Consider the following 13,365-nt stretch of genomic DNA (forward strand, 5'->3'; position numbering starts at 1 on the left):
CAGGAAATGAACCAGTGGGTTGAAGATCTTCCTCTTTCTCTCACTCCCTCTTTTTGCCTCCTCTCTCCTACCATCTTACTCTATAACTATCTTACAAATAAAAATTTTTTTAAATATTGCTTGTATAGCAGAAAATTAATATACATTTTTCAATGGTGGATTTGGCACTAAATGTAACAATTGCACACCATAAGTGTGCTCATCAAGTGAAGACACAGACATTAGGCTGACAGCCACAGTCCTTTCACTGTCTTGCTTTAATAAATTCAACCCTACTAGAGATTTGTTCTGCCCAACCAAGCAAGCGGTACTGTTATTTGAGCTAAAGATTCTTGACTCAGGTGGGTCAAGGGATAACTGAAGAAGAGATCACCCAGCATGTCCACCGGTGACACTGGCTGCATGCGGCTTCCAAGGAAAGATTCTCTCCATGATGCCTGTGGGAGTCTCAAGACCTGCTCCTGGTGGGCCAGAGGGAGGCTCCCAGTTAACTCAAAAATCAAGCAAGCCTTTGGTGCCCCTCCAGACCTGATGCAGGCTGCAGTGCGGGCCCTCCCAGAAAGCTGCTGCTTCCAAATGGCTCCCTGGGACTCTGAAAATGGTCCACCCATCCCAAGGCATGGCTAACCATGGTCAGCACATGAGATGTACAGTAGGAGGCAGCCTAGCATCTCAGGAGAGCAAGGCCGGAGTCTGCCATCAGTCCCCTTAGTACCAAGGATGATTTGTGCAATGGGCACCCAAAAATCAGTTACTAATCCTCTTCTGCATTCTGCCACCTCTTGGTGTTCACTTTCTGACAGCTGCTTCCTTGTAGGCTGCAGTTCCACCCTTGCTGGACCCCTGAGAGGAGGTCAGCATGCCAGCTGTGGTCAGGTCACTAGGACACTGGGACCTACATTGCAATTCGGCAAGGTGTCCTTGATGGATCTATCTCACGCCTTTGGTTATGCCCACTGTCTTGGATTTTCTTTCCTGTAAAATGTTGTTAGTTTGCTTCAAAAACAGGTGTGTCTAAGTGCTCAAGTCAAACTCTAAGTGCTCAGACAAATTCTGTGCAGTCATATTCCGAAGCTATTTCAGAGTCTCCCCCTGTGGGAATACAGCACCTGCCAGTCTGCAAGAACTGCGACTGGTGGTGGGTCAAGTAAGGCAAGAACACAGAACTCACCAACATTCACGAGAACCCGGGCCAAGGATGGGCTGGGCTAGGCCAGCCATAGCATCTGCCAAGTTTGCCAAGTCTGGCTAAGGCTGGGACTGGGGGCCATGTGTGAGATTTGGAGCTGGAAAAGGACTCTCCTGCTAGGCACAGATCCCGTTGGTGAGCATGAGAGATGCAGCTGGGCAGGACATGCCAGGTAAAGAAGGAGCGCATGTTGGTACGTGTCTGGCATGGGTCGGGCGTGGGCCAGTCTGGACTAGTGTGTGTGTGAGTGATGGGGCTGAGGGAGGAACTGAGCAGGAAGCTGCATCTGACCTTACATAAACTGGGACGCACAAAGGTCAAGTCTGAGGATTCTCCAGGCATGGTTTCATGGGAGACTCCCCAACTGGATCAGTGGATTCAAACCTGAGCCTCAGGGAAAATGCAAGATATATGGTCCGACCTTGGAGACAGGTATCAGGACTGGGCCTTCTCAGCTGCTGACACCTAGGCAACAGAGAACATACTCAGACGTACATGACAGTCATGAAAGCCAGCTCACCTAAGCCAACAGAGGATGCTGTGTACCTCATCAAAAGATGGAAAACAAAACAAGTTAAACAACTCTGCTGGTCAGGCTTTGCAGCAAACATCTATGTCTGGATACACCAAAGTAGATCTGGTCAGCCAACAGACCTTAGGAAGATTTTCTCAATCTTGGTGCAACGAAGCCGGCAACTTCTCAAAACTATCAAGATCAGTCAAGCAGCAACCCACACTCTCCCCACCCTGGGGTCTCTAAGGCGACATCAAATGACCATTGCCATCCCTGGGCACTGATGCAGTTTGATAACAGGAATGGGCCTCCTGTTCCCCTAATCTCTGTGGACACAGGAGGAAGAAGAAAAAAACAGAACTAAAATATTTATCTCATCCACCTAGTACACATTTCGACCCTTTCTACCTGAATCAGAGGCCCACATGGGCATGCATCCCTCTTAACTAGTAATCAATACTAAAAATAAAATTAAAAAAGAGAAATGGATAGCAGAATCTAAAATTTAGTTTAAACCCTTGGTTCAAAGATGTATATTTACAAATCCCATTCCTTAATCCATTATACACAGGATATTCATAACCTAAACGTTAATGTCTCTTGCTTTCCAAACACAGGATGGGAATTAGAAAGAGCAGTGTAGACCACAGCCATCACCTTAACAGCTAGGGTGTCACCCCCAGCCACACATATCAGTAATTTCCCAAATTGGTCTTCGCCCAAGCTCTTTACATATTTCACAGTGCAGTGTCCCTTCATTCTGAATTGTTCATTAATGATAGTGGGGCATGATGCCACAAAACTGGTGGTTTTAGGATCACTACATTGTTTGGGTTCTTGTAAATCCCACTACACCTTCTCCACATAGCACTCTGCAGTATCAGGATGAAAATATCTTGTGAAAATAAATTTGTGCAATTTACTTGTGTGTATGGATTTATGTATATACATAAATTGGTAACTCGTTCTCATTAGAATCTTAAGCCACTCTAACAGTCCAGGATTATTGCATAAAATCCAGTATAAACTAGTAGGACTTGTGAGGCAAGCTGTCTCAGTCAACGATGCATGATTCTGTCCTCTGTGTGCATAAATTCCCTCCCAGAATCCTGACTGGGAAGAGCTTCTGAGTGCATGGAGAAGCATGAGAAGAAAAACTGCCTTCACCTCTTCATCAAATGCTATCATCCCCATCATGCGAACCCTGGGCCAGTGAAGACTATACACAAGCTGTTCAGAAAATGCCTCTCTGCTCTGGAAAAGAAGCACTGGAAGTCAGATTTTTGGGTGACTCCAAGAGAAATCTGGACCCAAGATGAAGAGGATCTCGTACGAATTCCCCTCAATACCATCAACACGCTCACTGCATCCACCCGAATCCTGTGTTTCTAAGGTGTTGGACACCTTAGGTCAGAAAAATGGTTTTCAAACATAGGGGCAGACAAAAAGCCAATCAACTAATTCTGAGAGAACTTTTGTTCACCCCAATTACTTGGCAGTCATGAAAGCACAGCTTTGATAATTGGCACCCAAGCCCATACTCCCAGCTGACATGCCAATTTGTACTCAGGATTTCTGCCCCACCAGGAGATGTAGGCCGAAGCTGCCCACCAACATTGCTTCGTAATTGCTAGTATCTCTTGACTAAAGCAACCAAGAAACAGGTGCACTAGCTTAACTACGTATGAACTATACTCAGCCTTCTTATTACGTATACCACAAACAACTCAGTACATCGATATGATAATCCACTTGAATCACAGTTTAACTGAAATAAACTAAATGAAGTTTGACAACCTGAAGAAACTCAGTAAAGTAGAGGTTAACTTTTCCGACAGTTAACTCAATCCATTTTATGTATCATGAATATTAACAGCAGGCAATTCATTTTGAAAAACTGATCCAAATCACAGCTTAACACTACCAATATTTTAAAGATTACCATTTTCTTCTTCTTCCTCCTCATCCTCCTCTTCATCATCCTCTTCTTCATCATCATCCTCTACATCTTCTCCATCTTCATCATCATCATCATCTTCTTCTTCTTCCTCAATCTCCTCTTCTTCCTCTCTGTCCACCTCCTCGTCCTCCTCTTCCTCATCCCCTTGCTCGTCATTGTCCTCTGAGTACTCTTCCTCCTCATCTTCCTCCTTTTCATCCATGTCCTCAGTAGCATCACTTTCATAACATTCATCGACTGAGGAACTGTCTGCCTTTACTGCAAATGGTTTTCTTTTGGGTGCAGGTTCTTGAGGCTGTTTATCTTGTGTTTTTCTTTTCTTAGCCAAAGGACAACCATATACACTGATTAAAAGACACAGAGAAAGGGAAGATCTGAGTTACAACCTGGAGATTAGCATAAGAGGAGTTTATGATGAAGACGTTTAAGGCTCAGCTAAACATCACTAGCATGGCTGTCAGATGTGTGCTTTTACATGTTGTCACACATACGCCAAGACCTGTACATGGAATACTCATGGACAAATATGGCCTGCACTTGTCTAGCCCAGTAACTTTTAGTATATTTCCAATAGCCTCATTACAGTAATTACAATTAACATAGAAATTCTAGAAAAATCCATGAAGATGACTTATAGAAAACTTGCATAATATGCACTGTGTGCATTTAATAATATAACAACCTATTAAACATTTTACCAAGTAAATACTATGTGTAATGTACCTTTAAAACAAGATTTAGTTTTTGCATGATATAGTAACACATGCACATTTATGTAAAACCTAAGAACGCTTATGTATATGCATATCTTTGGATTTGTGGGTTACACAAATAAAATTGATCTATTTTTTAACACAATAACCTGCTCTAACAAGTTGAATTGTGAGTGCTTGCTACTGGTTTTATTGGGAATAACTGAATTACAACACTGCACAGATAATCAGTCTCAGCAACTATCCCTTACTCAGCATTTTGGAAAACGATTTCATTCTTATTGACTGTCAACACCAGATTATGCTGAAATTGGTCCAAATTTGGATAAGACCCTGAAAATGGGAATTCACAATGTTTCTTTAACAAGGGGAAGTTTTCCAAAGTCATCCTGCTAATTCAGCTTCCTTCTTCCTGAAAACCAAATATACACTACAAGGAATAAGGGGTGAGGGGAACACAGAGACAAAAGCGCTGTGGGCAAACATTCCCTTTGTATAGAATGTGACGTGTGTTCTCTTCCTGACCAGCGCCCTCTGCAGGGCTTAGATTTGGGTGGGGCATGTCATGGCTCTTGCAGGCCTCACTCAAGTGGAAGACTCCTCTTTGTTGTACCCTGTGCTGGGCACACATCTTCACTCCAGGGCTCTGGTCCCATGGGAAACAGACAATTCTGGGATACCAATTAGAACTTAGATTGATGCTCACCACTGTCACTCACACTACACCAAATACCTGGCATGTCACAGCCATTCAACCAGTGCTTGTTGAGTGGGATGCTTGAGTATAAGAAACAGTCCAACAAAAACAGAAAGCCATGAGAGAAAGAAGAGCTGATGAGGAGGATAACCGTGGGGTCTCCAGGATGAAGTGAGGCTGCAAGCGAACCCTTCAGTGTACATAAACCAAATCTAGGAGGGCAAGAACATACTTTAAGCAAAACAACTTTGAAAAGATGTGGGTTCAATAAGCAGGTGTTGTTAACAGGCTCAGAAAGCCAAAGTGTGTGAGGCTGAGATGGGAAGAAGAAATGCGAGGTGGGAGTTGAGTCACAAGGGTCAGCTTGACCTTGCGGGATACTGTGAGAGTCTATTTTATGCAGGAAGCATGGAGTTATATGAGCTCATTCAAGCATTCAACAATGCAATCAAATCTGCATGTCAGAAAGGTAATGTCCAGGAAGCAGGAGAGCACACACAGTGGATGCAGATAGAGAGAGGAGGGCAGAGCAGCCAGCACACACGTCTCCAGCCACCATCACACAGTCCATGGGAAAGGCACTGAGTCCTGAGGGGAGGGCCCCTTCTCCCAGCCAAGTTCACAGCCACATTAGGCTGCAACAGATGGGGGGCATAGGGAAGTGAGTACAGGATGTGCTCAATTTGTCTGAAACAGGGGACACCTAAATGAGGGGAGGCCTCTTTCCTCTCTTTCCTGCTAAGGTGGGGCTCATTGACTGAGTGACCCTTCCAGTTGGCTGGCTTCGGTGGCCAAGTGAATGTGCCTTGGTTTTATTGACTGGGCACCTTGGACAGGTGTTCCAAAGCACCCTAGCACCATCAACCTGTGAAATGATAAAACATTCATCTTACATGACTGAAGAATGAATTGAAAAATACATAGTTAAGAGGATGGTACAGTCCCTGCATATTAGGTACTCAACGAATGTTACTGGCTGCTGTGAATACACATGATGATCACGACTTACTCCTGTCATGATGATATTTCACATATCCAGTTACCTAGCAACCAGGCTGCTCCTGGCAGCTCTAGAACTATCCATTCTACTGCTTCAGTTTCACATCAACAACTTGAAAGACAGGGTAGATAGCCAGACTGCCCAGTGAGTGGGAATCCATGGAAAGCTTCTCTGCGTTTCTCAGAGAAACTTGTAGTAAGCTGTGCCCCAGGGATGCTGATACAGCACAGTGCCAGGAGCTGGGACTGGGGCCGGGGTGCTGACGCAGCACTGTGCCAGGAGCTGGGACTGGGGCCGGGGTGCTGACGCAGCACAGCGCCAGGAGCCGGGACTGGGGCCGGGGTGCTGATGCAGCACTGTGCCAGAAGCTGGGACTGGAGCTGTTTTATTGGCAAAATGAGGATAGTGCAGTAATTTCTCAGGCTCTGTCAGCCCCACAATACCTGGATGACTTATAATACCTGCCTTTTATACTTTATCATCCCCTAAACACACAGGAAGACAAGAATAGCAACTGTTACACCCAGCCTGCACAGAAGCAATATACTTGCTTATGTTATTTTTTAACATGAAACCAACAGATTTCCGAGGCTTCTTTGGCATGAATGTTTTCATACACCTGGGAAAATCTGAGTTAATCCTCTTCACTGGGGCCTGGCACTCTTCCTTGAAACAGCCAGTCTCGGTCCCCACCAGCCATCTTCCCCTCACAGTAGCCCTCTGTCCAAACCAATGAGTGCAGCAGCAGGTAGGCTTGCTCTCCCAGGTCTACTCAGGATCTCCCAATGACTGTTGTTCTCTTCCCATCTCATCTCTCTTCTCAGTTCACTGATACCAGATTTTGATACAGGGTGCTTTGTACAACCAATATTTGTTACACAAACATGATAACCATTCCCACCTTTAACTGTGAAATCAATCCAGATTGCTAGGAAGTAAAGTCAAGCTTAACTGCTTTCATGATTTTGGTGATGCTCTTTCCATCCATCTGGTAACAAGAAGCTTTGAATGGCATGGAGGCTCCTGTTTCACCTCTTTCCTGCCATCACACACATAATTGCTGCCTATTTCACTTGACTCCCTTGTTGCTCCATGCAGATGTAGTACGACAAAGCTCAGTGCAGGCATGAAAGTTTCTCTTAAGATCGATACCATGATTAGGGCAAGAAGGACTGGGTTTCACCTAGGGCCACCAAGGATTTGGAGGCCAGTACACCTGGCCATTAGGACATCAGAGAGTAGGGCCCCTGCAGGTGCCTCAAGAGGAGTCCCATGTACTCCAGCAGCCATGGCTGCAGGCTCTGGCCATGCCCAGAGTGGGGGTGCCCTGAAGGCCAGGGCCATGTCTGCACCATTTGACAGATGCTGCAATGTTTACTCATAGTCCTCCCACTCTTTGTGTGCTATATGATGCGCAATACTAGAATCAAGATGGTGGAATAAGGTAAGGACACTTCTAAACAGGGAATCATTAGCCAGGGTGAAACAGAGAGGGCACATTCCAGGAAACAAGAGAACACAGGCCAATGGCAGAAGAGCACCTGGAGACTGACAGAAACAAGAAAGCAGTGGGGACAACAGTGCAGTGCTGCAGTGACCACATACCCCAGTGACAGTCAGTGGGTGGCAATCTGAGCTCCACCATCAGCCAGGTGTGAAGGGGAGGTCATTGGGAGCTCAGCAGCTGAACCCATGAACCCAAAGAACTGCCTGCCATGCTGAATTTTTTTATTCAATCAGAGGCAGAGAGAGCAGCAGATTCCAAACAGGTGGTGCAAAACATGGTAGATTACACATCCCAAATCCCCATCAGAACTGCATCAGGTGCCATTTATGTAGAAAGGCAAAGGCTATGAGACAGAACTATATATGCACTAACTTGGGAGCAAACTCCTTTCTGCCTGAGGGTGTTGCACTGATCTGGAATCCTACAGGATCCATCCAAAATAGGTTCGGGTAGCTCCCAGACTAACGACCAGCAGATCCAGAACTCCACCAGTAGCACATCAGGCACCATTTTGTATTGTGTGGCAAAGACTGGTGGGACAAGAGTGAGCTGTGTGTGCACTGAGCTAGAATCAAACTGTCAGAAGGTTTGGCAACATCAGCATCACCAACAACCTGGCTATTTAGGATACCTGGTGTCTCCCTAACCCTGGGAACTGCTCAAACCAGAAGAGGGAAAAGGTTGTACAGGCAATGGTGCAGTCACGTCATGGGATTACAGAAGGTGGAGAGTGGTGAGCCAGGAGCTGGGGCTCTGGAGACCATGGTGGAAGTTTAACACAAGAGCACAGACCTGGAACTCATTGGAGGGAGTGGCACAAGTGACTGCAAATAAAGAACCAGCTACCAACCATAATAACTAATTCTAATTGTAAATCTATGGGTGACACAGCTTAGAATCCTGCCCTAAGGAGAAGAATCTGATAACCAGAAGTACTGGGGTCCATGCTGTGGGTATGGAGGCCATGAAGGTGTGAAGAGAACTATTCCCCTGCAGGCAAGGCCATGAGGAATTTTCTTTTGCATGCCGGGACCTGGTGGGTATCTCTGCAACCACCTGAAGACAGTTCTACCTCCCTTGGCATGGACACTGGACCACCCCACTGAGAATTCTGTAATTTATTTAGGCATTGTTTGCTGCTGCTGAGTTGATTTTTACTATCAATGCGAGCTTGGAAGTTGATGTTGCAGATAATGTCTTGCAAAAGGGCCTTTCACAATTCATGTTGTCTCCGTCTCTGCTGCTTCGACTGACCACCCTTGATCTTTAAGTCCCTCCTTCTGTGATGCATTTCCTCCCTTCACTGATTCAAGACTAAGCTGTAGAATGAGGATTGTAGTAGGAATGTGTTACTGATTGATACGTGCTGTCTACTGAGAACTCCCTGACCACGGGGTTAGGACGGGCGATTTCTTGCCTCAAGGTGAAACAAATGGCAGAATTATCTTTAGGAATGCCCACTTGATCAGGTATGAAAAGTCAGTGCCAGAGTTTGTGATGGCTTCTATGTAAATAAAAGGATAGCTTTCTTGCACTGTCCATTATGATCATGAAATCATAGTGGTCTATTTCTTTTTTCTCTATGCCTACTCCATGCACCCTTCTCGAGCTCTGCACTTGGTTGGAGCTGGACTCTGGCACAGAAGTGCAATGAGTAAGAACAAAAGAAAAGACAGAGGCACAATGAATATTACTAAAGAATTCCCTGCAAAGGAGTAAAAGCTTTTGTAACCTCAGAGTTAACTGAGAAAGACACAGAGAAAATGGGAGGATACAGAATTAAAAGCACTTGTTTCTTATCATCAGAGAAGCACACTGCAGGTGTTCATGGAATTTAACGAATGTGTCACACAGGAAATAGTAACACCAAAACAAAATCAAGCCAAATTGTTGGAAATGAAGGACACAATGGAGCAAATTAAAAATTCAGCGGAAAGTCTCCATAATAGAATGAGTGAAACAGGAGAAAGAATCTCAGAATTGGAAGATATTTCTTTTCACAGTGGGGAAACAATCAAAAAGCTGGAAGCTGAGCTGGATCAAGCTAAAGAAGTAATCAAAAATTATGAGACACTAGTAAAAGGTCAAACATAAGAGTTTTATGAGTTGCAGAAGGAGCAGAAAGAGAAGTTGGGTTTAAAAATGTGTCCAGTGAGATAATAGAGAAAAATTTCTCAAATCTGGAGAAAAATTGGGAAATAGAAAACAGGAGAGGGGCACAGAACTTTCAACAGGGTTGACCAAAAATGATATTCATCATGACACATGATAATCAAGCTCTCTTCAGTTGAATATAAGGAAAAGATCCTTAAATATGCATGTGAAAAAAAATCAACTTAAATATAGAGGAACTGCAATCAGACTCACAGCCGACCTCTCACAGGAAACTCTACAGGCCAGAAGAGAATGGAGTGATATATTCCAGATTCTAACAGGAAAAAGTTGTCGGCCCAGAGAAATGTTCCCAGTGAAGTTTTCCTTTGTCTTAAAAAATGAAAGAAAATTCTTTCACAGCAAAGAAAAGCTCAAAGAATATGTGTCTTCCAGAACTGCCCTTCAAAAGATACTTAAAGAAGTTCTCTTGACAGAGAAAAGGAATAGCACCCACCAAAACCAAATGTAGATGTGAAGAACATCCTAGTAAAATATCAATAGAAGACTAAATCAAACAATAAACAATCCATTGCTTTAATGACAGGACCAAATTACCACCTATTCATATTATCCCTGAATGTAAATGGCTTAAACTTATCAATCAAGCACCACAGATTAGTAGACTGGATTAAAAAAACAAAACCCTGTTGCCTATAGGAGATACATCTGACTAACAAAGATCAGAAGAAGCCAGATTTTGATGTTTTTGCTTTATTTTCATTTCTTCAAAACAGTTTTTTCTCATTAAATTCTTCACTGACTCATAAGTCATACAGTAGCATCATTTTCTTCAAGAAGGTTCTTGAATTTCTTTTTCATTTCTTCAATGACGCATCAGTCATTCAGTAGAATGTTATTTAACTTCACGGCATTGTAAATTTCTGTTTCTTCTTGTTATTGATTTTATTTTATGGCTTTTCATTTAGGGTGATGTATAGTGATTGTATAATAGAGACTATCATATCCAGATGTAAGGATAAAATGCAGTATGCATCTCTATTTCCAGATCAAAGCTGGACTCTCAACGAAACTGTTAAATATATCTTGACAATAGGATGCTGGACTCTCTGCAATTGTCCGTGTCTACAATGCCAGGATACACTGAAATAGCACAATGATGGACTTGACTGTTTATGAAGGACTATATTATTGTACTGATATAGGGGAAATCAATGAGGGGAGGGGATCTGGGTAGGGGGTAAGGGAAATCCAGAGCCTATGGAACTATATCATAAAATAATAGTATTGATAATAATGATGAGAAAAATAATATGCAATACTAGGGCATACGAAGAGGAATGTAGTATATATATATTTTTTCACTCAAAGAGCTGATAAACACAGTAACGAGTGAGCACGTGACAGCTGAGCAGTCCTGTACTTATGGAAAGCACTCACTCAGCTCCCAGACTGCTGCCACAGAACAGAGGCTTGAGGCTGCAGTGACCTTGGCTCTGAGAATTACGGCAAGCACCGTCTGTAGGTACCATGTAATTTACAGTGTCCAGTGACAGAGTGAAAAGGGAACTCAGTGCTAGCTTAGAAATGAAGAATAAAGCTGGGGTTCAGCATTTCAGCCTTGCTTAAGTGACGTAAGCTGCAAAGGGACTATTTCTTCTACTTCCTCCTGTGCTCCTTGCTGCTTCAGAACACTGCACTCATCTGCATACCTCAACATTTCTTTTGGTTGTTGCAGCTTTTATAATCTTTGTGTTTGTTAAATTGGCTTAAACTAGTTTTAGGTTTCCACATCAGGCTCGTCTGAAAAATCGGTTACTTTATATAGCATCCTCTTGATGGACTGGCATACACTAGTATAATTACAAGCTCTGAAGGCTCATCTCTAAGCTATTTTAAAAAATTGAAATGTAGAGATGAGGGAAGAGAGGGGGAGGGAGGGAGAGGGAATGTTAGGTCTGTCATCCACCAATTCACTCCTTAAATGCCTGCCACAGCCAGGACTGGGCCCAAAGGCAGGAGTTCAATCCAGAGGAAGTGTGTAGGTGGAAGGATTTAGCAAGAAGCCATCACCCGCACCCCCCCCCCCCCAGGGTGCCATTCCCAGGAAGCTGGATTGGGAGTGGAGCAGAGACAGGAAGCCAGGTGTGACAGGGCTGTCTAACCACTGCTTTGAGCACAGTGCCTCATCATGCTACTTGCAGCACACCTGTCCCTGACACTGTGATTTTCTTGGTTTTAAAACACTTCTGAGGCTCCGTCACTGAAAACAAGCATGTGTGGAGCAGCAGTCTGCTCTCTCTGCAGCAGCTGGAAGGGGAAGGGCCTGGAACAGACTTGCCTCCTCCTGGGTTGCTCAGCACGCAGGCAGTGGCTGAAGTTAGGTAGAGATTTGACTGTGCTGCTTCATCATCTCAGCTCACAGTTTACTGTGTTCACCTTAAGATGGTTACCTTGCATTTTATACACAATTCTGGGCAATGCGTTCCAATCCCAGACCAGAGAAAACCAGCACTATTTACAGAACACATGTGCCTGGTGACCTCTAGAATCTTCTTGTGGAAGGATTCCTTAAATCCTCACCAAGACTCTGAGGTGAACACTGCTACAGTCTCCACTGTGAGTGAGCCTCTTTGAAGCACAAGGCTGAACAACAGCAATTAGGGGTTCAACCTCTCTCCCATATCATGGTTGTGGAGTTTCTAAACAGGAAGACTAATCATGTCCTGCCTTCCTGTTGGGCCAAAATAAGGATCCATTCAAGCTGTTGCGTGTTTTTTCCTGTAATTCCTGCTGTGTTGTATTAGCAATAAGATCAGGGACGAGACAAGAATACTCACCTTGACATTTGTTATTCAATTAAGTACTGGAAATCCTAGCCAGAGGAATACAATAAGAGAGTGAGACAGAGGGCATCCAGAAGGGAAAGGAGAAAGCAGAGCATCCGTCTGCAGACAGAGAAATCTACAGCTGTCACCAAGAAAATGCTGTTAGAACTAATAAATGAATACAGTGAGGCTGCACGATACAAAATCAATATGCAAAAAACAGTAGTTTTAAAAAACATAAATAATGAACTTTCTGGGAAACATTTCAAGGAGGCAGATCCATTCACAATAGTAAGCCTTCCCTCCCCACCCCCGCCCCAGTGAAATCAACTTTACCAAGCAATGATGTCTACAATGACAAGAAACTGGACATACCTACAAAAGCAGAAGGATGCCCTATGTTAACACATTAATGTCCAAACTACCCAAAGTGATCTACATGAAATTCCTAACAAAATGTCAGTGACATTGTTCACAAAAATGGAGAAACATCAAAATTTGTACAGAAACAAAACTACCAGAAGCAATCATGAGCAAAAAGAACAACATGGGAGACTAAGTACATTGTTTCCAAAGGTACGAACCACACAGTACGATGCTGACATCAAAACAATACTAGACCAACAGGTGGCAAGGAACCTGGGCATCAATCCACACAGCTGCAGTCAAGTGCGCTTGACCACGGTGTAGCAAAGACAGGCTGCAGAAGGTGGAGTCGATTTAGTGATTCTCAGAAAAGCAGACATCCATTTGGGGAAAATAGAGGGATTGCTCTATACAAAAATCAACTCAAAATAAATGAAAAGCTTCGTATAAGACTCAAAGGCATGAAAGTACTAGAAGAA

At 43.8% G+C, this 13,365-nt stretch overlaps 1 protein-coding gene across 6 annotated transcripts in view; it reads right to left on the reverse strand.

The window, feature by feature from the left end:
• MYT1L (myelin transcription factor 1 like) overlaps nucleotides 1-13,365 on the reverse strand; it is a 132,983-nt gene that overhangs the window by 88,579 nt on the left and 31,039 nt on the right. For all 6 annotated transcript variants that reach the window (XM_040993907.1, XM_040993910.1, XM_040993911.1 and 3 more), the window contains one exon: nucleotides 3,646-4,007. In XM_040993907.1, the coding sequence (XP_040849841.1) occupies nucleotides 3,646-4,007 (362 nt within the window). The remainder of the gene's footprint in view (nucleotides 1-3,645; nucleotides 4,008-13,365) is intronic.

The sequence above is a fragment of the Ochotona curzoniae genome, unplaced genomic scaffold, assembly GCF_017591425.1.
Source record: "Ochotona curzoniae isolate NIBS_2020 unplaced genomic scaffold, NIBS_Ocur_1.0 contig_883, whole genome shotgun sequence".
Taxonomy (NCBI): domain Eukaryota; kingdom Metazoa; phylum Chordata; class Mammalia; order Lagomorpha; family Ochotonidae; genus Ochotona; species Ochotona curzoniae.